Genomic DNA, 24,588 nt, shown 5'->3' with positions numbered 1-24,588 from the left:
TTTGAATAAAAACTCAGTATTTGACCACTCATTTTCTTAGTTCGGACATTTTCAACACAGTAGTGTTGGTTTCAATGCAAAATTTCTTATGACAACAATATCGATCATAAGGTCACATGATCAACTGACCGTATATCACTGTTCACATATCAAGAAAGATATACCGCACCCTGATATCGGGTCGAAAATACTGCAAGTGACAGGATAAAATGAGATAACAGTTACTAAGTCAGAAAGGGGGCATAACTTTGTAAAAAAGTAAAATGCAGTGCAGTGAACAAGTGTGTGAAGTTTCAATTCATTCCCACTAGAGGTTAATGATGTACTACTTACATAGAAAATCTTAACTTGACTGGGACATGGATGCCAGCAATTGGGTGAGTGGACTAGCTCTACCTAGTCTTCAAATAGACAGGCTAAAAAACGAAGTTGTATTTTGACATGTAAAACATACTTGATGAGAATGTTAATCATTTCTACACTATTAATATAACACTTCTCTACATAACTATACTAAATCTATACTTCTTTGAAACATTCAGCTACCCTCGAGATATTTCCTCCAAATATACTGAGATCATATTTTAGCCATTTACAAACCACTGCTTGCAAGTATTTGGCACAGTATGATATGTCTTTAACAACAAAAATTGATTCAACAATTTTATGGAAAGGAACTTTTTTTCTTATACACAGTTCCTACCATATTAATTTATTATTAAAGTGTAAAATACAATTACAACACAAAATAATGTTTGACATTATAAATAAACCTTGTCTACTGTTGTGAATCCTGTACAATCATTAAAACTGCATGATTTTGATACACATGTGTATGGAATTAGGAATACTTTATCTGATGGTTAATTGTCACAATTTTTGGTAAGGGAAAACTTACATTCCATACAAAAAAAACAAACAAACTGTTTTTGAATAACTGACAGAAGTCAGGTAGCAACAGAAACATCTGTACCCTGTTACTTGGTATATCTAATACAATAACAAATAAAACAACAAAGAACCCTGAAAAAAAAAACACCTTGTGTTTCCAATTAATTTTGTTACCTCTAACATGTTTTTAGAAATACAATACTTTGTAACGATATCAATGTTTTTGACTGAAAATGAACTACTATACCTCTTCTTAAAGTTTTCTTTGAGAGAAATACATTTAGCAATGTCAGTGACATGACTGAGAGAAATACATTTAGCAATGTCAGTGACATGACTGAGAGAAATACATTTAGCAATGTCAGTGACATGACTGAGAGAAATACATTTAGCAATGTCAGAGACATGACTGAGAGAAATACATTTAGCAATGTCAGTGACATGACTGAGAGAAATACGTCACTGACAGAAATACATTTAGCAATGTCAGTGACATGACTGAGAGAAATACATTAAGCAATGTCAGTGACATGACTGCAAATACTGAAAATTGGCTACCACTTGATCAGTAAATTCATCAGAGAAGTTCTTATTATAACACCTGTTTTACAGGGCTTTGATGGACTGCACAATTCAAAAATGTCCAATTTAATAAAAAAAAGACATCATTTCAAAATAAAGATTCATAAAATATCACAGAAATTTGTCAGCTGTATATCCGAGCCATTTCTTTGTTGTCTCATAGGCGAGAAATAGGGCTCCAGTTGCTGGAAATGTACGTAATACTGTAGGACCCAGGCCCTTGTACAGTGCCAAAATTCCTGTCAAATACACAATCATGATTAAAACATCTTTTTAACAGGTTTGTATTTCTTATTCAATCAGTATGAAAAAAAAACAACATAAAGTGTAAAGAAAGCATATTTTTTAATTTACGAAAAATTTAGGTTTGTATGAATTTCTCTAAACTGCAATTGTAAAAGGCAGAGCACTTTATACCAATTCCAAATTCCTTGTTTATCTTCAGTAATCCTTTTTCACCGCACCACTGAAACACCTTTATGGGAGCCCATTGGGCTACCATTTTTTTTCTGGTAGCCCAAACTTTTCTGATTGTTTGACATTATTTGCTTTGTGCTAGTATACTACAGTTAGACAAAAGGCTTACATTAATACATGTATAAGGTTCTTTTGCAAGGCTTATACGTTCTGATTTTTTTTTCTCTAAAATAGCAATAATCATTACACATTTTTTTCACTAGGCATTTTTATGGACTCCATTTTTACTGGACTTTATCAGATAAAACTGGTTAGAATGAGAATTCTTTTTTTTTCTATTAGTTATTGAACAAGAGGACCATGATGGTCCTGAATCGCTCACCTATCCCCACATGACTCAGTGTTGAACTGAGTATGACGTCGTTATTTCTATTATTTGACATAGTGACCTGGTTTTTGAGCACATGACCTAGATATCATCAAGATAAAAAATTCTGACCAATTTTCATGAAAATCCATTGAAAAATATGGCCTCTAGAGAGGTCACAAGGTTTTTCTATTATTTGACCTAATGACCTAGTTTTTGAAGGCACGTGACCCACTTTTAAACTTGACCTAGATATCATCAAGATGCACATTCTCACAAATTTTCATGAAGATCTTGTAAAAAATATGGCCTCTAGAGAGGTCACAAGGTTTTTCTATTTTTCAATCTACTGCCCTAGTTTTTGACCGCACATGACCCAGTTACGAACCTGACCTAGATATCATCAAACTGAACATTCTCAACAATTTTCATGAAGATCCATTGAGAAATATGGCCTCTAGAGAGGTCACAAGGTTTTTCTATTTTTTGACCTACTGACCTAGTTTTTGACCCCACGTGACCCAGTTTCGAACCTGACCTAGATATCATCAAGGTGAACATTCTGACCAACATTCATGAAGATCTCATGAAAAATATGGCCTCTAGAGAGGTCACAAGGTTTTTCTATTTTTAGATCTACTGACCTAGTTTTTGACCCCACGTGACCCAGTTTCAAACCTGACCTAGATATCATCAAGGTGAACATTCTGACCAACATTCATGAAGATCTCATGAAAAATATGGCCTCTAGAGAGGTCACAAGGTTTTTCTATTTTTAGATCTACTGACCTAGTTTTTAACCCCACGTGACCCAGTTTCAAAATTAACCTAGATATCATCAAGGTAAACATTCTGACCAATTTTCATGAAGATCCATTGAAAAATATGATCTCTAGAGAGGTCACAAGGTTTTTTCTATTTTTAGATCTACTGACCTAGTTTTTGACCCCACGTGACCGAGTTTCGAAATTGACCTAGATATCATCAAGGTGAACATTCTGACCAATTTTCATGAAGATCCATTGAGAAATATGGCCTCTAGAGAGGTCACAAGGTTTTTCTATTTTTAGACCTACTGACCTAGTTTTTAATCCCACATGACCCAGTTTCCAATTTGACCTAGATATCATCAAGGTGAACATTCTGACCAATATTCATGAAGATCTCATGAAAAATATGACCTCTAGAGAGGTCACAAGGTTTTTCTATTTTTAGACCTACTGACCTAGTTTTTAACCCCACGTGACCCAGTTTCGAACTTGACCTAGATATCATCAAGGTGAACATTCTGACCAATTTTCATGAAGATCTTGTGATATATATGGCCTCTAGAGAGGTCACAAGGTTTTTCTATTTTTAGATCTACTGACCTAGTTTTTAACCCCACGTGACCCAGTTTCGAACTTGACCTAGATATCATCAAGGTGAACATTCTGAACAATTTTCATGAAGATCCATTGAGAAATATGGCCTCTAGAGAGGTCACAAGGTTTTACTATTTTTAGACCTAATGACCTAGTTTTTGACCCCATGTGACCCAGTTTCGAACTTGACCTAGATATCATCAAGGTGAACATTCTGACAAATATTCATGAAGATCTCATGAAAAATTTGGCCTCTAGAGAGGTCACAAGGTTTTTCTATTTTTAGACCTACTGACCTAGTTTTTGACCCCACGTGACCCAGTTTCGAACTTGACCTAGATATCATCAAGATGAACATTCTGACCAATTTTCATGAAGATCTTGTGATATATATGGCCTCTAGAGAGGTCACAAGGTTTTTCTATTTTTAGATCTACTGACCTAGTTTTTGAAGGCACGTGACCCAGTTTCGAACTTGACCTAGATATCATCAAGATGAACATTCTGACCAACTTTCATAAAGATCCCATGAAAAATGTGACCTCTAGAGTGGTCACAAGCAAAAGTTTACGGACGGACGGACGCACGCACGGACGCACGCACGGACGACGGACGACGGACACCGCGTGATCACAAAAGCTCACCTTGTCACTTTGTGACAGGTGAGCTAAAAATGACAATTTCATAAACAATATGTCAGTCAATTGTTTTTACAAAATCTTTACCAAGATCAAATGCAACATATCATATAAAATCATTTGAAATCCATAAATAACTTTGTCTGATTTCCAACATCTGTTATGAGTAGCTTTAGAACATGACATAAAATGAAAATGAAATCTTCCACACATCTAAATTAACCTTGTTCTCATATCAAAATTTATGTTTATCCAAAAGATGGCAGAGTTTTTTGATAGTTGCTCAATTTTGCTAAATAAACATCAATTTTTGCATATTTTTCAAGTATTTAAACTTAAATTCATAAAATGGATGTGACCATATCAATCTGATTACCTTCTGCCTTGAATACTTGTGTAATCACAGCTCTAAATGTTGGTTCCACTGTTCCTGCGGTGCTTGCTACCTGTACACGAGATTTTACAACATCGGCAGGAAATATCGCCGTCCACAGAGCCACACCACCAACGCCACCTGATATTATTGTCTTTACTGGTCCTGTTGTTAGAAATTTGGAAAATGTTACAAAATGGTAGTTTTGGATTTTAAAAGGATGAAACAGTTACAAGAAAACAGAAAAGACAAAAAATAAAGAAGTTACTCTTAGTAACAAGAGGACCATGATGGTCCTGAATCGCTCACCTCTTCCCACATGACCCAGTTTTGAGTATGACGTCATTTTTTCTATTATTTGACATAGTGACCTAGTTTTTGAGCTCATGTGACCCAGTTTTGAAATTGACCTAGATATTATCAAGATAAAAATTCTGAGCAATTTTCAAGAAGATCCATTGAAAAATATGGTCTCTAGAGAGGTCACAAGGTTTTTCTATTATTTGACCTATTGACCTAGTTTTCGAAGGTACGTGACCCTGTTTAGAATTTTACCTAGATATCATCAAGGTAAACATTCTCACTAATTTTCATGAAGATCTCATGAAAAATATGGCCTCTAGAGAGGTCACAAGGTTTTTCTATTTTTATACCTACTGGCCTAGTTTTTGACCACACGTGACCCAGTTTCGAAACTGACCTAGATATCATCAAGGTGAACATTCAGATCAATTTTCATGAAAATCCATTGAAAAATATGGCCTCTAGAGAGGTCAAAAGATTTTAATAATTTTAGACCTACTGACCTAGTTTTTGATCGCAGTTGACCCAGTTTCAAACTTGACCTATGTAATATCAAGATGAACATTCAGACCAACTTTCATACAGATCCCATGAAAAGTATGGCCTCTAGAGAGGTCACAAGGTTTTTTTAATTATTTGACCTACTGACCTAGTTTTTTAAGGCACATGACCCAGTTTCAAACTTGACCTAGATATCATCAAGGTGAACATTCTGACCAATTTTTATGGAGATCCATTCACAAGTATGGCCTCTAGAGAGGTCACAAGGTTTTTCTATTTTTAGACCTACTGACCTAGTTTTTGACCGTACATGACCCTGTTTCGAACTTGACCTAGATATCATCAAGATGAACATTCAGACCAACTTTCATACAGATTCCATGAAAAATATGGCCTTTAGAGAGGTCACAAGGTTTTTCTATTATTTGACCTACTGACCTAGTTTTTGATGGCACGTGACCCACTTTCGAAACTGACCTAGATATCATCAAGATGAACATTCAGACCAACTTTCATACAGATCCCATGAAAAATATGGCCTCTAGAGAGGTCTCAAGGTGTTTCTATTATTTGACCTACTGACCTAGATTTTGATGGCACGTGACCCACTTTCGAAACTGACCTAGATATCACCAAGGTGAACATTCTGACTAATTTTCATGAAGATCTCATGAAATATATGGCCTCTAGAGAGGTCACAAGGTTTTTCTATTTTTAGACCTACTGACCTAGTTTTTGACCGCACGTGACCCAGTTTCGAACCTGACCTAGATATCATCAAGATGAACATCCAGACCAACTTTCATACAGATCCCATGAAAAATGTGGCCTCTAGAGAGGTCACAAGGTTTTTCTATTATTTAACGTACTGACCTAGTTTTTGAAGGCATGTGACCCAGTTTCGAACTTGACCTAGATATCATCAAGGTGAACGTTCTGACCAATTTTCATGAAGATCTTGTGAAATATATGGCCTCTAGAGAGGTCACAAGGTTTTTCTATTTTTAGACCTACTGACCTAGTTTTTGAAGGCACGTGACCCAGTTTCAAACTTGACCTAGATATCATCAAGATGAACATTCTGACCAATTTTCATGAAGATCTTGTGAAATATATGGCCTCCAGAGAGGTCACAAGGTTTTTCTATTTTTAGACCTACTGACCTAGTTTTTGACGGCACGTGACCCAGTTTCAAACTTGACCTAGATATCATCAAGATGAATATTCTGACCAACTTTCATAAAGATCCCATGAAAAATGTGACCTCTAGAGTGGTCACAAGCAAAAAGTTTACGGACGCACGCACGGACGACGGACACCGCACGATCACAAAAGCTCACCTTGTCACTTTGTGACAGGTGAGCTAAAAATGACATGAAAACATACATGGTATCATATAAGACTGACAAAGGCTAAAACTTGATAAGCCGTCAGCATGAATGTATCTTGCTTAAATTCAAGCCATCAATACTAATAACTGTTATTTTATAAATTTAAAATACTTAAATTCAAGGTATCAGTACTAAAAACTGTTACTTTATTCAATTAATAAAAACTTGTGTTTGATCAACATGTGTTCATATTAAAGCTGGAGTTATTCTGAACAAGTGTCAATATAATAAGGTTATTATAACAGTAGCTCGGCTTCATTTAAATGAAGTGTAATATCTGGGTAAAGGTTTGATCAAATTTTCATAACCTATATATTACTGACCAGGCTGGGGAAAAAACTACCGACCTGTGACCTTAATCTTTGAGGAAGGAGTCTTGGTGTTGTGCATGACAAATGTCTCATTTTGGGAAATATTTGTGCCAAAAAATATTAAAATCTATTGATCGATGGCTGAGTTATGGACTTCACATGAGAAAAACCTTACTGAACTTTGACCTCTAAGTGTGACTCTTGTTGCCTGCCTACTAAACTTACCTGGTGGAACTTCCAGACAAAGTGTTCTTTTTAAATATTGTTAATAAAGAAAATTTCTTTATTAACAATATTTAAAAAGAACACTTTGTCTCTGAAAATAAATCAAGATAATTAAGACTCCTACTCTTAATTAAATGAGCCATGCTGTTCGCTTTTAAAGCCTAATGCAATTAGAGAAACTGTTAGCGAACAGCATTGATCCTGACCAGACTGTGCGGATGCAAAGCCACTATGTTGGTTTTCCCATGGCATGGCTCAATGGCATTAATGCAAGATGCATCAAGAGAAATTTTCCTGTATAAAAATTTCATATAGTTGTGAACAATGGTGAAATTGAAAACAGACTAATCTTTTATCACAAGCACACACCTATTTCATCTTTGGTTTTTCCAGCTGGTGTCAACAGATGTCTAGAGATTTCATATCCTCCAAAGAAAAACACATACCCTGGGATCTCCCTCATAAATGTGGCTGTCAGACCTTTAAACAAACCCCTTATACCTTCCTGTTTTAAAATCTCCCGTGTCAAACCAAAAGGACCTCTGAAATAAACATATACATGACAAAAGAAAATACAACTCTTATGAATGCAAAACTGTATTTCATATTGTTAAATGTGACACCTAAATAAATGCAAAAACAAAATGAACAAGCATATTTTATTTAAATGAAATATTTCATGTCATGTGAAAGCCACCTAAATAGTATTTTATCTGTCTGTACAATCTACAAAACAATACACTAATAAAAAGACTTTATCTACCAATAAGCCAGAACAGTGCACATTATTAATGCAATTATTTCTAAAAGCGTATTTCTGTAGTTAAATTAATATGTAATAAACTACCTACTCTTGCATAAATTTGTTGTTATTGTCATTTTCAAGGAGAGTTTCAAGAACACAGAAAGTTTGTGTCAACAATGGAAATTACATGAAGCATGATTTCCATTATGAAATGCAGACATAAACTGCACATATAGTGCATTGTTAATACGGTACTATATAAAATAGACTGAAAGTTTCTAACATAATATTCTTTTATCTAAGCTTTTTATATATTTTATGCTAGAGTAGCATTAATGTATGTAAGCTTCCCATGGTAATAACATTTGTAGAATCACTCAGGATACACTGGTGCCTTTCCCCTACTGGGCTACACCTGATCCCTTAGGATTTCGGAGATGTTATAAAACAAAACAAGAGGGCCATGATAACCCTATTCTGCTCATCTGACTCAAAAAGATACGAAATTTCTTGCAGAGCACCTCCACACAATGAAATATGCCAAATACATTACCAACTTTTAGTAACATCTCTAAACCGATAAAGCGGGGCAGATCTACCTATCATAAAAACATAAAAATCAATAAAATCAATAATCCAATATCATCGCTACCAGACGGATTCGTTGATTTCCGTACTAATTGTTGTTGTTGTAGTAACACGGGGGCAAAAATCGATAATTAACAGCTTTGGTCATTATCTGATGCATTTACAGGCGGGCGGTTTTCTATATGATATACCTGAATGAAGTTTTAATAATTATTAAAGTGAAAATCATTATATAACACTTTATTAATTGTCAAATAAAAGTAATATTTAAGAATATGAATATGTTATCTGAAATATTTACAAAACGTTACATTTTATACTTCGAACACATAGATTTACTTTCTTTTTAATACATGAAACATCATGCTAACATATATCTAATTACAGAAAAGAAATATTCACGCACAAAAAACTGTAAATAAAATAAATATTCAAGAATATGAACATTTTATCTAAAATATTTAGAAAGCCTATATACTTCCTCTATACGCGCTTTCTTTCACATATTATGAACATTAGGTATGAGCTTTTGTTTCTAAAATGTTTTCAAAATTCTAAATCACTAACGCTTTTCAATTTTTTATCGTAAAAGGTAGTAAAACAGCAAATTCTCATGTATTTCCGTAACTAAAAGTTTGTCAGTAATTAAGTTTTGAAGCCTTCATAAGAAATATAGCTTTATTTTTCAAGATATCTAAAAAGTATTTTTGTTGTCGAACGATTTGGAGACCAGTCGCTTTAAAGAAAAAGAAGTACAGAAATAAGACTTATACTTTCCATGCTGGACACGATTTGTTCTTCCTTTGAGATCGGTGTAGATCATGATCAGTCTGCATGGATGTGCAGACTGATCATGATCTACACTGTCTGCCATCCAGCCAGTAACTTTTTGGTATGCACCCTTTTCATAGTACTGTCCAAATTGAAAGATTGACAAGTTTATTATTGTAATTTAGCATGGTAAGGATTAAGCTTCTTATATCGTGCCTAAATAGAAATATCATATTTGCGTGAATAGGTACTGCTGACAAATACTACTACCATAGTATACTTTAACTATAAATATATCGTTACAGGAAAAAATCAACATTAAATAACAATAACTTAATCAATATCTCAATTTTGGAACAGCAGACTTACAAAATTATAATTTTAGAATAAATAAGTTTTTTCGTGAAATTTGGGCCAAGATCTTTACTCAGTAAATATTTACGGAACAACTCTATTAACGACGTGAATTCTAAATTTGTACTGTCATACGATTCGTGAAATAAGTGTAAAAATCGTAAAAACAAAGTTCTGAAAGAAAGGGAAAAGACTATATAAAGACAGAAGAAAGTGAAATAAATATATTAAAACGCAAAAACCATAAAACCATAAAAATACCTATCACTTGTAGTAAGTGGGGTAACATATTTTTTATGACCCGGCTTGAAACAACACTGAACGGATACTGTTTACCCCTAGGCAATATTGTAATACACAATAAAAGTCAAAGGGTAGTTTTAAGATATTTGTTACAATTAAAATATTTTATGCTTGATGTGATTGTGTGCAATCTTGGGACTAAAAGAAATAATAGATATCGCAATTTTTTAAACGAATGATTTAAGAATGTACCAAAAAAGAATACAGAATAATATATACAAAGGAGATTTGGAAAGAAGCAGAATTATCAGTTCATCAAGGCTATCTTTCAAATTAAAGTTTGGTCATATTATGAATAATAGAAAAGGATTTTTTTTTTTTGCTTCAAAATTATTAAAAAAATCCCATATGAAGAAAAAAAGATGACCGCGTTGGAGATCGGACCCGGACCGCCGCGGCAATAAAAAAGTCACCAGCAGCAAAAAATAATATAGGTTATATAGGTATCTGGAAATTAATTATCGCTATATTTCTTAAGAATGCTTTGAAACTCAATTACTGACAGACTATATTTTACGGAAACATATGAGAATTAGTTGCTTTAAGTATCTTTTTTTGCGATGAAAATTAAAAGCATTTGTATATTTTATAAATGCGAATTGAACACTTAATCCTCCATAGCGTTATTTTAAACGAAAGCAGATCTAGGTTTCGGTGTTTCTGAGTTCAACAATTAATTTGTTTTAATTTGTCTTATTACAATCTCAGTTTTTTTGTTGTTGTTTTTTTTGTTTTTGTTTTTTTTGTGTTTTTTTTTGTCAATATGAAGTTGCCTACAATTCATAGGCTTTGAGCTATAATAACTTGAACCGACAAAGTCAGGCTAGCAGACGACATATTTTCCGTAACAGCTTCCGAGTACTTACGGATAACGACGGTTCACTGTACACACTAAAATGCAAAAAGGACCAAACAAACCATTATCAAATTTAAAACAAATTACACATAAAGAAAACTGAATAATTTTTCTACATTTTTAGGGGTATCGAATTTTTGATTATTTGTGGAAAATACCTAATTTTATCTGTTATATTTGAAAAAGTCAATTTTTTTAACCCGTTTCCTATAGAGTCTATGTGAACTGAGGTGGGTCTATTTAAAGTAAAAAAGGACCAACCAATTATTAAAATATTTATCAAATTTAAAACAAATTACACATAAAGAAAACTGAATAATTTTTCTACATTTTTAGGGGTATCGAATTTTTGATTATTTGTGGAAAATACCTAATTTTATCTGTTATATTTGAAAAAGTCAATTTTTTTAACCCGTTTCCTATAGAGTCTATGTGAACTGAGGTGGGTCTATTTAAAGTAAAAAAGGACCAACCAATTATTAAAATATTTTTAAAATATTCATAATATCCGGAATAAATTAAACGTTAATTTGTTGGGTATCGAATTTTTGATTTCCAAATAGAACTTTTTCTATTTAAGTTTAAGTGATTTTTTCCTTCTTTGTTTATATAGGCAAATTTATCGATTTTCCGATAGATCGATGTTACTAAAAGTTGGTAATGATCTAATCTCTAGGCCTTGAGACTTTAGATAAGAAGATTTTTAAAGTTCTTCTTATATAAATCTATGTAAAACAGGTGACTCCCATAGGCAGAGCCAACTTTAACCCCAAAAGCATGATTTAGTAAAGCACCACTCCAAAAAGCTACATGCCAGATCAGTGCATTATACATTTAGACAAGAAGATTTTTAAAGTTTTACATATATTAAAAGGCTATGTAAAACAAGTGAACCAAAGGGTGGGGCCAATTTTGATCCCAGGGGCATGCTTTGAAAAAAGTAGGTTGAGAGCCTCTTAAAAATGCTACAAATCAAATATCTAAGCTTGTGGACTTGTGGTTTTGGAAAGAAGAATTTTTAATTTTTCCTTTTTGTTATCATGGCAAACAGAATTCTGAATGAAATGGAATTCTTTGAACAGATTTGGAAGAGGAACATCCAAGGTACACCTAAGCCAAGTTTCATCAACTTTCACCACATGGTTTCAGATGCATTTGAAGAAAAGTGTGGACAGACAGATGGACAGGGTATGAGAGATCACAATAGCTTATTCCCAAGCATATTGTGCTCCTGTGAGTTAAAAACACATGTAATTACAGTTACCCCTATTTTAACAATCATTACAGTTCTCGTGTCAAACTAACTGGACTTATCAGTCAAGAACATTAATTATGAAGTTGTACAAGCAACTTCAAAACTTACAGATGCTTGAAACTTAAGACAAACTGTACCTACATTTTTAATCTTTCCATTCCTCCTTCCAGTTTACCCTGCGATGCCATTTCTCTCATTGCTTGTAAGCGGCATTTAACAAGTTCTGTAGGACACAGTGTGAATGAGGAAAAGAATGCTGCACAACCACCAGACAAGGCATTCTCTAATGGATTCAGATGAAAAGTACTGTCCTTACGTACCAAATATGCCATTCCTTTTTGACAAATTCCATAAAACATAAACAGTACTGAATTTTCTGCTATATTAGCTGCTAGAGCTGGGACTGTTCCTGCATACAGACCCCTAGCAATGCCGTCCTGTTTATATGTTTTGATGAAGCAGTCTAATGCATTCTTGTACAGTGTTGGAAATGTCTGCATCTTAACTTTCACTGTGTCCAATGACTGGCCTACATACACTGATGCTATACCCCCTGAAATTAGATATAAAAAATATTACCATTTGTTTTATGCTAAACAATTTATAAGCATATAATAAAAATGTATCAAAACTGTTATATCTAGAGCATAAAAATATGACAGAATATCTTATTTTGTTTTTATGCAACCTTCATGAGTACTCTGCTCACTCCAATGCCCTGCTCAATTTGAACGAGGCAGACAAACTTTGCTGAATAAAAACACTAAAACATAAAGAGATTAAAAGGAATTAAACAAGATGGCCATGAAGGCCCTGTATTACTCATCTGACCACAGATAACCGAGCATTTATTTGCCCTAGATTTCATAACCAAGTTTTTCAATGATCTGACCAAGTTTTTGGCCTCAGGTACCCATTTTTGTCCTTGACCTAGATTTCATACAAACATTCTGACATAGATTTATGTAGATCAAGTTAAAGAAATTGGCCTCTAGACTATTAACAAAGTTTTTCTATAATTTGACCTAATGACTTTGTTTTTTCCAAATTGACCATGTTCCAAATTTATCCTATATTATAAACATTGTGACAAAGATCAAACAGAAAATGTGGCCTCTAGTGTTAACAAGGTTTTTCTATGATTTGACCTAGTGACCTAGTTTTTGACAATAGCACACCCGTTAACCGGTTGTGAGCAAAACAGTTCGTGGTGGACAAAACAGTCCTCCGATATTTTGCCGGCATCTATATTGGGGTAAATATTTTCGATCCTAGAATCGGTTGGTGCAAAATATTGTTAAAGATCTTTATTTCTGTAAAAAGTAGCATGAACAAAGAATATGCCTTGCATTTCCCGTTTAAAAGTAACGTATATTGAGTAAGTTATGGCCAGTTAAAAGTGTGATTTTGTTGAAAAAATGCGAAAATGAAAGTTTATCGTGATATATTTAATTCACTTTTCAACTTACGGCGATACTATTACCGTCAACTATTAAAATAATGTTTGCTATGAATACTGTCCAACTTTTGACCGACAAAGCGCAATATTCAATGAGTTATAGACATTCAAACATGACATGGTCGAAAAAATGTGTGGCGGCATTGCACAGTTCAAAAGTACTTGTGTGGTGAGACAGAGCAGTCTCGTGTCTTTTGTGATTTTAGTTTAATAAATAGTATAAATAGTGATATCAAGCTCGTTACTCCTTGTAAACTGACAAAAGGAATCGGTACTAGCTCAGCAATGTCTCAGTGAGTGAAAATTTAGACAAACGTAAGCCTTACATTAAGTACCTTTATCTATATATACATTTACGTAGTTTTAATAATAGCCACTATAACGGTAAAGCAACGTGCATTGTGTCTGTTTAAGGATTGATTATGATTACAGCGGAGATAACATTATGCATTTCTTGTGCATACATACACTGGTGTAAAATACGCATATATTCATTATATACAACACTAGTCCATAGTTGGGGTACTATTTTACAATTATATTTTGAAATAAAAACTTGAAAAAAGGATAATTTTTGGATTTTCATGTAATGCCATACCGGTCAGTAACATACCTTTACTGAATAACTTGGGCTTGTTAATTAATAATCATTACTATTTGCCCGAGGTCTGAATGCAACCAATCTACAAATAGTTTATAACATGAGATCTGATATAGATTTTCAAGTTTCATTAAATACGGAACACTGCTTGTTTATTTGTTGATTAGTGTCGTTTCTTGTAGTATTTCAGTTATATAACGGCGAGCCTAACTTTTGGTACTACCCTGTTCTCAGCCAAAAAACCTGTCAACTTCTCCCCATGAATCACAGTTGGAAGAAGAAAGGTTTTAGAAACATTGTCTTCTTTCAAATAGTCACAGAGGACGAACGTTTCGTCCGGGGACTTGAACTCACAGCCTCGTTATGTATAGCTTTCCCTAATGATTTAAGTGAGTGGTCTTTGTTCGAACTATGGATTGGCTTTTTATATAAAGATTCTTATAATTTAATTAGTCTAAACATCCAATAAGCTGCCAAATATTTCCATTTTTTATCACTTACTGGATTAATATGCAGGATTACAGAGTTCCTAGTGAGTCAGCAAAGACACTTATTGATTTCCTTATTGATTAAGCTTTTGCTTTCATTTCGGTGTGTCCATTACCGCAAAAAGTAAATTTATAAGATGTTCAATAAATAATCTGCTGTTGTCAGAACTATACATTATTTTTTAAGAGTTACATGCTCGATATCACTATTTAGACACTATTTATTAAACTAAAATAAAAAAGACACGGGACTGCTCTGTCTCGCCACACAAATAATTTTGAACTGTGCGATGCCGCCACACTTTTTTTTAGACCATGACATATTTGGATGTCTATAACTCGTTGAATATTGCGCTTTGTCGGTTAAAAGTTGCGCAATATTCAGAGCAAACATCATTTTAAAGGTGGACGTTAATAATATGGCCGTATGTTGAACATTGAATTAAATATATTGCGATAAACTTTTGTTTTCGCATATTTTCAACAAAATCACACTTTTAACTGGCCATAACTTACTCAATATACGTTACTTTTAAACGGGAAACACATGACATGTTCTTTGTTCATGCTACTTTTTATAGAAATAAAGATCTTTAACATATTTTGCACTAACCGATTCTAGGATCGAAAATACTTACCCCAATATAGATGCCGGCAAAAATATCGGAGAACTGTTTTGTCCGCCACGAACTGTTTTGCTCGCAACTGGTTAATGGGTGTGAATAGGTTATCCAGCAGTTTTCTCAGAGACACACATTCTGACAATGTTTTCAGAAGTTCCAGAGATGTTTACTTTGTCCAACTCGTGATGTAATTAGTGCTTTCAATTCATTTCAGTGAAAACAGGCATAATCATGAGTGATTAACATCCTAACATAAATGATAAACTTCACAATATGAAAAACGAAAATATTTCAATTTTCTGTAGGTAATTAATACATTTATCTCATGAACAGAAATGTTACTTGACATGTTCTGCATAAAGCTATCAAATATATGTATGAAGTTGTGTTCGATTCATTCACCAAACTTTATTCTGGGTGTTCATGAAGGAGCAAGCACATGAAAATAGATATGAATAGATCTCTTCCCAGACCTGCTTTGTTTTCAAATGTTGTAATGTACTTAAGAGCCATGTAAATATGTAAATAATATTGCGCTAATACACTTAGAATCAGCCTGAAACACTGTGCTCTCCATTATCTTCTATACGGGTACCGGTACATGATGGTGAATGAAATGCAACAATAGTGACATAATAAAGCTGTGACGTCACCAATGGCGAAAAAAAAAAAAATCGGTAATAAAGGTCAGTGGGTGACTTTCTTCAGTCATTACTTGTGACTGTGGACAGACCATCAGGTGAGGAAACTAAAGTCACAGATTGGGACTAGGTTTTTCTATGACCTAACCTAGTGATCTAGTTTTTGATTTCTGGAAACCCAGTTTTAAACTTTCAAGACGTAGACGTGAGTGCTAAAAATATTCTGAGAAAGTTTTAAGGAGATTAAATGAAAAAAAGTTACCTATAGGGCGTCAACAAACTTTTTATGTTATTTGACCTAGTGACCTTGTATGTGTGTGTTTAACGTCTTTTTCAACAACTTTTCAGTCATATAAACGACGGTGTCTACTTGTAGCAGTGAGCACAATGCCCAATTTTATAGTGCTGCCTCACTGGAATATCACGCTGTAGACACGTGGCATGATACCCTACCCAGTCACATTATACTAACACCGGGCTGACCAGTCCTAGCACTATCCTCTTAATGCTGAGCGCCAAGCGAGGAAGCTACTAGTACCATTTTTTACGTCTTTGGTATGACGCGGCCGGGGATCGAACCCACGACCTCGAAGCGGACGCTCTACCACTAGGCTACCGAGGCGGTGATATAGGTAATCCAGTTTTGAACTTGATCTGATTTTTAATGAGAACAATCATTCTGACAAAGTTTTATGAAGATCAAATATAAAATGTGGCTTCTAGAGTGTTAACAAGGCTTTTCTATGATTTTAGTTTAAAACCAAAGAAAAATATCAAACAGGGAATGCCACGCACCAAAAGCGCAGGTAACCCAGTTTTGAATCCGACTTATATTTCAAAGAGACAAACATTCTGATAGAGTTTTCCGAAGAGCCAATGGTAAATGTGGCCTCTGGAGTGTGAATTTAACAATGTTCTTCTATGATGTGACCTAGTTTTTGACCTCAAGTAACCCGGTTTATCCACATTTGATAGAAACAAAGATTCTTACAGAGATTCATAAAGATGGGGTTGAAAATGTGGCCTCTAGAATGTGAACAAGATTTTCCTATTAACTAACCTAGTGATCTAGTTTTTTTTACCTCAGACTGTAGCGCAAAGAACTTTTCCGAGATTTTATTGAGGTTAATATCCTGTCTAAGTTTCACTGAGATTGGGCTAAACATTTTAACTTTTAATTGAAATGATGAATACAATTTTTTAAACAGAATAATGTGACTTACCCATTGTACCACCACTGAAATCAATAATACCATCAATGACTGGGTTTCGTTTATAGACAATTCGTTCTGATGTTGGTAAATGTTCTCCAAGTGGAACAGTCTCGATCACTGGCAGCGGCGATGAGTCAGATGTCACTGTCATGCTTGCTTCTTAATGGTGGAACTGTATGTGAAATAAGAGTAAAGTCAATATCAATTAAAAGCAAAGATCAAATTAACATGTCAGTGAAGAAAGAGTGGAACATAAAATATTTTCTAGTATACTGTGAGAATTTATTTCAGTGGTATAACAGAATCAAATTAAATGGCATAATTATTTAGTTTGTCTGGTAAATATCAAAGAACAACCATAAAGTGATGCATGGAGCCACTTTTAATTTATTTAATTACAATGTATACATCTTTTGGTAAGCATCTAAGTACGACCTGAAAAGCATTTTTTTTAAAGATTATTTTTGTATCACCTCTTTCCAATGCATGGGGTTTCAAATATATTTTTCTGACAATTTTTGGAAAGTATTCACATAAAAAAACACAAATTTACAATGAAAATTGTATTCTTTACTGGTAATCTAAATAAAAAATATGCTTCAATAGGAATTAACTTAATGTAGCAACAGAAAGTCTGAATTTGAAATTTTTATTATAAAAATTAGAATAATTAAACTGCATGAACAACAGACAGCTCTTAGGCAGTTGAAGACAGAGAAGTCTCCTGGACCAGATTGAGTCACAAATGAAATGCTGACCCGTCTAGGCACTGCAGCTATTTGCAAACTCCTGGAAATTTACAACTACAGCTGGACACAAGGACTGCTTCCACAGATATGGAAAGAGGCAGTCATGATCCCCATCCACAAGAAAGGGAAGGATCCAAAGAAGGCTGCAAGCTATAGCCCAATCAGCCTAACCAGCTGCATTGGAAAGACCATGGAGAGGATTGTGAATGCAAGCCTGAAGTGGTACATGGAGACTAACAACCTATTTGCAACGCAACAAGCTGGCTTCAGACAATTCCGCTCCACTGAGGACCAGACCACTTATCTATCACAAGAGACAGAGGACGCCTTCCAAGAGCAGAAAGTCGTGCTTACAGCATGGATTGATCTGCAGAGAGCGTTTGACACTGATGGACTCATCGTCTGGACTGATGGACTCATCGTCAAACTGATGAGGACTGGAGTAGGAGGTCACAGGCTGAGGTGGATTAAGTCATACCTCCACAACAGGAGAGCAAGAGTCTAAGTTTAGAACATGCCAGCAGTAGGAAGTTCCTGTTGCTTCATGGTGTCCTACAAGGTGGAGTCTTATCCCCTACACTCTTCTTGCTTTTCGTCAATGATCTGGTGTCTGAACTACCGAAAGGAGTTAAGGCTGCACTCTACACTGACGATCTGGTGTTATGATGTAAGGAAGAACATGCCACTACAGCCACATACAGGATGCAAGAAGCCATCAACAAGCTTTCAGCTTGGACTGAAGATTAGTGTGTATCGATCAATACAGAGAAATCGTCTACCACACTATTCTCCCTGTCGTCAAAGCAGAGGGTGGGTATCATCAATGGAAATACTTCGCTGATTGAAGCAGACGAGGCAAAATATCTTCGAGTGACCTTTGACAAACGGCTAACCTGGAAGCCCCACATTAGTCAAGCAGAAGGCAAGGCCCGTAGGAAGCTTGCCATGATGCGCAAACTTGCTGGAATAACGTGGGGAGCAAATGAGCAAATACTCAAGACAGTATATCAGGGAACAGTGAGACCCCATTTAAAGTATAGCTCAACTGCCTGGTCCACTACTGCCAAAACTAAGCAACAGGCTTTAGACAAGGTTCAGAACCAAGCATTGCAGATCATGACAGGTGCTACAAAGTCTACACCAATCTCCTTCATGGAGAAGCTAACAGGCACACAGCCATTGTAAGACAGGAGACATGCAAAAGTCCTGCTTCAAGCAGTAAAGTTCAGGTCTTTTCAAGACCATCCCATGAAAGCCGAGCTAGATGGCTACACCAAAAATTGGCTCAAACAAAGCAGCATCGTTCATGAGGCAAAGAAACTCAACCGAGAGTTCAAAACTGAGCTGAACATACCAACGACTCCCCTAGGTAGTGAAGACATTATAAACCCACTAACGAATGATCTGTCCTCAGTGACTGTGAGACTTGCTATTCCTCATCTTGACTGTGGGAAGCAAGAGGATGAAGGCATACGGACGAGCCTCACACTTGCTATGATCAATGACGACTATCCCCTGGAATCATGGACTCACGTCTATACAGACGGATCAGCCACATGCGCCGTCAAAGATGGAGGAGCACGAGTTTTCATTCAATACCCATCTGGCAAGAGAGAAACACTACATGCAGCCACAGGAAAACACTGCAGCAAATACAAGGCAGAGACTGAAGCACTCATCAAGGCCGTCTCAATGGTTGAAGACTTGGCAGAAGAAAGCTCCTCAGTCGTCTTTCTCACAGATGCACTGTCTGTCATGGAAGCTCAACAATAAAGCTCCGCTGCTAGCCAGGAGAATGCAGAGCCTGAGTATAACCTGCAAAGTAGCACTTCAGTGGATTCCACCCCATTGTGGACTTGCAGGCAATGAAGAGGCAGACAAACTGGCTATGCTAGGAGCTCAGTCAGAACAACCAACAGAACCCGTGAGTTACAAGGAGATAGTCAACTTCATCAAGGCACTAACGAGACCATGGATGGAGGAAGATGCTTTTCATCTCCTTGATCAGTCTGAACAAGTGATGATGGTCAGGCTCTGCTCAGGGTACAACAAGCTCAATGCTCACATGTACAAGAAATACAGACTGGCATCATCGCCAACTTGTCCATGTGGTGAGAAAGATCAGACTGTGGAGCATATCGTGGGCTGAGCGCGAAACTATTGTAACTATATATGAATAAAGAACAAGATACAATAGTTTCGCGCTCAGCCCTCGATATACTTCAGAGATGTAAAAGGCATGACCAGGAGCAAGCTGCGACTTGGCCGATAGATACCTCAATCCACCAGAAACTGTATGGAGGCATTGAGGATCTGCGGCAAACCAGATGTATTTGTGATGAAGAGTCAGATCTTAATCCATGGGAATAGGAGAAACTCTTGGTCCATTTCTGTGGTTGAGGGTGGCAGGGCGTCCGCTGGGATTTTAAAAGTTGGAGCCACCAGTTTAGCCAATTTTACAGCCACTTTGTGCCACTTTGGAGCCAATCCATTCTTTTGAAGCCGTGGTCTGTTTTGTATGCATAAAGTCTTAAGAAGGGAAATATTTATAAAATAAACAACATAATACTTGTTACACTTACTATCTATGTAAATGTCATATTTTTTGTGTTTTATATTTTCTTATTTCTTATTACAAATAAATAAGTAACAATTTTAAGTCTTTTTATCAGTAATGATACAAAATTAAATTAGCATGCTTATTAACAACACTATCTCATATTCATCATATATCAACTTTCAACAATCAACAGACACTTTTAAACAGAAAGATGTGCATTTATAGGGATTTTTCGAGAACTCTTAAAAGGGCAGGCTACTGTTCAAAATGGGACAAGGTCCATTTTGCGTGTTGCATACCTTTGTCTACAACAAACAAAAGGTATATTTCCATGGTTTTTGGTTATAAATGTCTCTTTTGTAAGTTACTGCATTGTTTACTACATGGTGTGCAATACAATCTTTATGAAGAACCTAACATTTTATGATATTTCTAATAAAGATAACTTGCGAGACAAAAATAATGACTGCAATCATAAATCCGGCAGTATGTATTATTTATCATAAGCATGTTATATAAACAAACAGGAATAATGTTCTGTGTCTTTGTTTTCCATTTGAATTCATAGCAAGTTTCTTTTAGTGCAATCTGAATACATTTTCAATAAATGTCATTATACTTTCATCATATTACGGAACATACCGTTGATACTCGTGTAAAATGTGCAGATTTATGACCTCCGGGACCCCCCCACTCCGAATCGTCAGCACATAGTAGTCACAGGTATACACAATTTTTCAACTTCAAATTAAGTTTATTTACGATTTTCGCCATTTCGGTAAAGGGAAACTACTCTCCGCGCTAATTGTCTATGCTAAAATTTAAGATTGCAGTTACATTCTGTTAAAGATCGGGTGTTTGTTGTTGATTTTTTCCTTATACAGTTTTAATTTCATGTAAATTTAACATTATTTTGCTGAAAGAAATATAAAAATCATAGATATGACGATACTAAGTAATTAAATATCGAGTATCAACTCCAACCGAGATCAAACTGTGAACAAAAAACCTGACACAAGGTGTCATGCTAAAATTACAAAACATGATGGAAATTGAAAGAAAAGTTATTAAAAAATATCGGATAATTATCGCAAATAATATTATCTGATTAAGTTAATCTCGTACAAAAAAACGAAAATATCGTCGGTAAAACAGCTATTAAAAACAAATGCGTCGCCGCTCATTGATCAATAAAATCGGTTTGGTCATCGATAACTGGATCAATTAAAATAAACATCAGCGGATACTTCAAACATTTCTATTGAAAACTTGCTTTCTTTAATAATTGATCGCATCCGTCTTCCCTGCTCCAGTTAACTCGCACTCACATGTTACAACATTATGTTATATACACAACTATCAAAACATGCGTCATCGCATCAGCTGATTACTTGCTATCGGTTTTCTCTACCAGGGAGAATATCCTAGAGGTGCGAAATGGGAACCACACTTCCGGATCAAATACACAATAACAACGTGGGGAAAAAATGAAAATATTATGTGGAGCCATAATGTTTCGCCACTCGAGATTTTTCTGAGCCACTTTAGTCAAAGTTTGAGCCAGTGGCTCCAAATGCGATAGGCAGTGGACGCCCTGGGTGGTATCAAATACTGTAACAAAATAATTAAATGGGATAATTTCTGTTACATCTATCTATCTGCCGTTGACGTCAAACCCCTTGCGGGAATGTTGATGTTTTGCGCGTCAAAATCAAAAAGAAAAAGAATAAAGTGATAAAAATTTAGAGTGGAAGAAACTAAAAATAACTTTGGTGATATAAAAAGGTTAAAACTTGAGTTTGCAGGATAACTAGGGTGAGACATGTTCAAGGCTGCAAACTGCAGCACTGAACTGCTCTAGGGTAGGGAGGTGGGCGACACTGGGGAGAAGTTGGTTCCAACTGTACACTGTTCTCGGTAAATAAGAAATCTTGTAATAGTCAGTGGTTGCAGTAATTAACCTATAACTTTGGGAATGGCCATAGCTGACACAACGTGTCACTGGGGTCAGGTAATCTACGATTGGGATAGCAACCAGATCATGATGAATCTTATAGAAGAACGATAACCTAGAATCTATATGCCTTAAATCCAGTCGACGAAGGTTTAGGGATTTTAGCATATCTGTTACACTGGAAGTGCCGCAGTCAGTCTTGATCCAATGGGCGGCTCTCCTTGGGACGCTTTCAATTTGGTCAATTTGAGTTTGGGTGTAGGGCAACTATACCTCGGAGGCATATTCGAGCTGGGGTCGGACTACAGTCTGTTAAGCAATGGTCTTAATGGGTTGGGATTTGACCTTGTTTCTTCGTAAGAACTCTAGGGTTTAGTTAGCTTTCTTGGTTGACTCATGGCTCCATGTGTAAGACAAGTGAATTTTCTACAAAACAACACCCAAATACTGTTTATGAAATGGTAAATATGTTACTGGGAATACAACAACCCCTTAGGCCCCTGAGAATATGAGAAAATGTTTCTGGATACAGTGAACTTGCCCTTTCCGAACCAGTTTTTAATTTCTTATCGTTTTACTTCATCAAGTTTATATTTAAAATATAAATTTCATCTTAAATGCTGGACAAATATATGTCACGATCAAAATAACATGAAAAGAAATTCGAAACAAAACATTGTTTGTAACAGATTTCTGTAACTGATCAGACTGGTACTGTGCGTAATCCGGGTCATACTCGCCTATTCCGAATCACCACAAATGAACTAAAATGGTTTTCTTATTACTGTCCACAACAACATAAAACTACCATCTTGAATCGAAAACTGATTTATGTTAGGAATAGAAATAATCGAATTTAAGGCCAATAAAATGACTTAAACGATAGGCATGTCATCCTTCTTTGGCATTATTAAAATACGCTGTTTTAAAACAATCATGTGGGCGGTCTTGTTCTTCGTGTGAATAAAATAGTTACATGGTATAATAATACCTCCGCCTTCTTCTTTAACATCTGGCCATGGGTAAAAATAATAACATAAATTTATATTTTGGACACACCGAATCGGCATTTTTTCTGCAATCTTAAAACAACATGCAGCAGAACAGAACAGAACCGAAAATGTGTGATTCGGAATAGGCACAATGTGTGCCATCTATATTTCCTCTTTAGGCATCTCAATGGTCAAGTCGTTTTTAATGTGGGATATATGACTGGAATGAACGTAAAATTTCCTTCTTTTTAATCTCCCTTTCGTTTCATTTCGTTAAAAAATCAGAACGCAAGCGCTTCTTGAATCTGACATTTTTGTTTACATTCGTCAGATTTCTACATAAGAAAAAATATAGCATTTGGACAATGTTGCAAATATGCATTATGTAAGAATAACTTGAACATTTACCAGCAATGAATTATTAGTTTAATGCATTAGATATAAAACCAAGTCATTGCTTACGGTTTTTCTTGATGTATGCACGACGGCTGCTTAAAAGCTTGGAAATGAGTCAATTTACAGACTGGTTCAGAATAGGCAAGTTCGCTGTACCTAGATTGTCGCATAAGAGCTTTGTAGCTTGTGTTGTATGTCGGATTATATGCAACGTAAAATAAAGATTACATTTACCCAAAGCGCTATAAGAATAAATAGATCGGCAACTTGAAATGTAGTTTATATTTCTTTGCTTTAGACGAAACTCTTCTATCCGAACCATATTACATTTTAGAGTTGAAATGATGTGACAGTTATCAAATATTTCAATAGACGTCAAAAACCTATATTATTTCAAAATATCGTAAGATTTACTACGTCTTACCCTGTAGTTTGAAAATGTATTCTTAACGGTTAAGGCGTACAGAGTTAATTTACTTTTTTAAGTTTTTGACATTCGCTGTCAACTTTACTGGTTCTTGTGTCACATGCAGATTGTAACACGAAAGGTAGGAACCAAATACAGGAAGCAACACACCTTTCGATATTCTCTCTGTTGATTGGTTATTTCAAGGCCACACAAGTTGGGATAACCGCCACTAAATCAGGTTATAATAGGTCCAACATGCCTATTATA

At 35.3% G+C, this 24,588-nt stretch overlaps 1 protein-coding gene across 1 annotated transcript; it reads right to left on the bottom strand.

Annotated features, from left to right (window-relative positions):
* Positions 1 to 654: 654 nt before the first annotated feature.
* On the bottom strand, positions 655 to 24,453 carry LOC123556379 (mitochondrial ornithine transporter 1-like). The gene is made up of 6 exons (XM_045347031.2): positions 24,337 to 24,453; positions 17,271 to 17,433; positions 12,377 to 12,788; positions 7,733 to 7,905; positions 4,636 to 4,797; positions 655 to 1,712 (listed from the first exon to the last, which is right to left on the bottom strand). The coding sequence occupies exons 2-6, from the start codon at positions 17,410 to 17,412 to the stop codon at positions 1,585 to 1,587; spliced, it is 1,017 nt and encodes a 338-aa protein (XP_045202966.2). The 5' UTR covers positions 17,413 to 17,433; positions 24,337 to 24,453; the 3' UTR covers positions 655 to 1,584.
* Between the last annotated feature and the right edge of the window lie 135 nt (positions 24,454 to 24,588).

The sequence above is a fragment of the Mercenaria mercenaria genome, chromosome 5 (genome assembly GCF_021730395.1).
Source record: "Mercenaria mercenaria strain notata chromosome 5, MADL_Memer_1, whole genome shotgun sequence".
NCBI lineage: Eukaryota > Metazoa > Mollusca > Bivalvia > Venerida > Veneridae > Mercenaria > Mercenaria mercenaria.
Note: the sequence above shows the minus strand (reverse complement) of the source record. Positions and strands in the feature narration are given on the sequence as shown.

Bases quoted from the DNA above. Each gene is read 5' to 3' on its own strand.
- LOC123556379 (XM_045347031.2), bottom strand. From the start codon at position 17,412: ATGACAGTGACATCTGACTCATCGCCGCTGCCAGTGATCGAGACTGTT. The intron at 12,789-17,270 runs GTAAGTCACATT...ATCTAATTTCAG, and splicing joins TTTCAGTGGTGGTACAATGG to GGGGTATAGCATCAGTGTAT. The intron at 7,906-12,376 runs GTAGGTACAGTT...TGTTTATTTCAG, and splicing joins GGAATGGAAAGATTAAAAAT to AGGTCCTTTTGGTTTGACAC.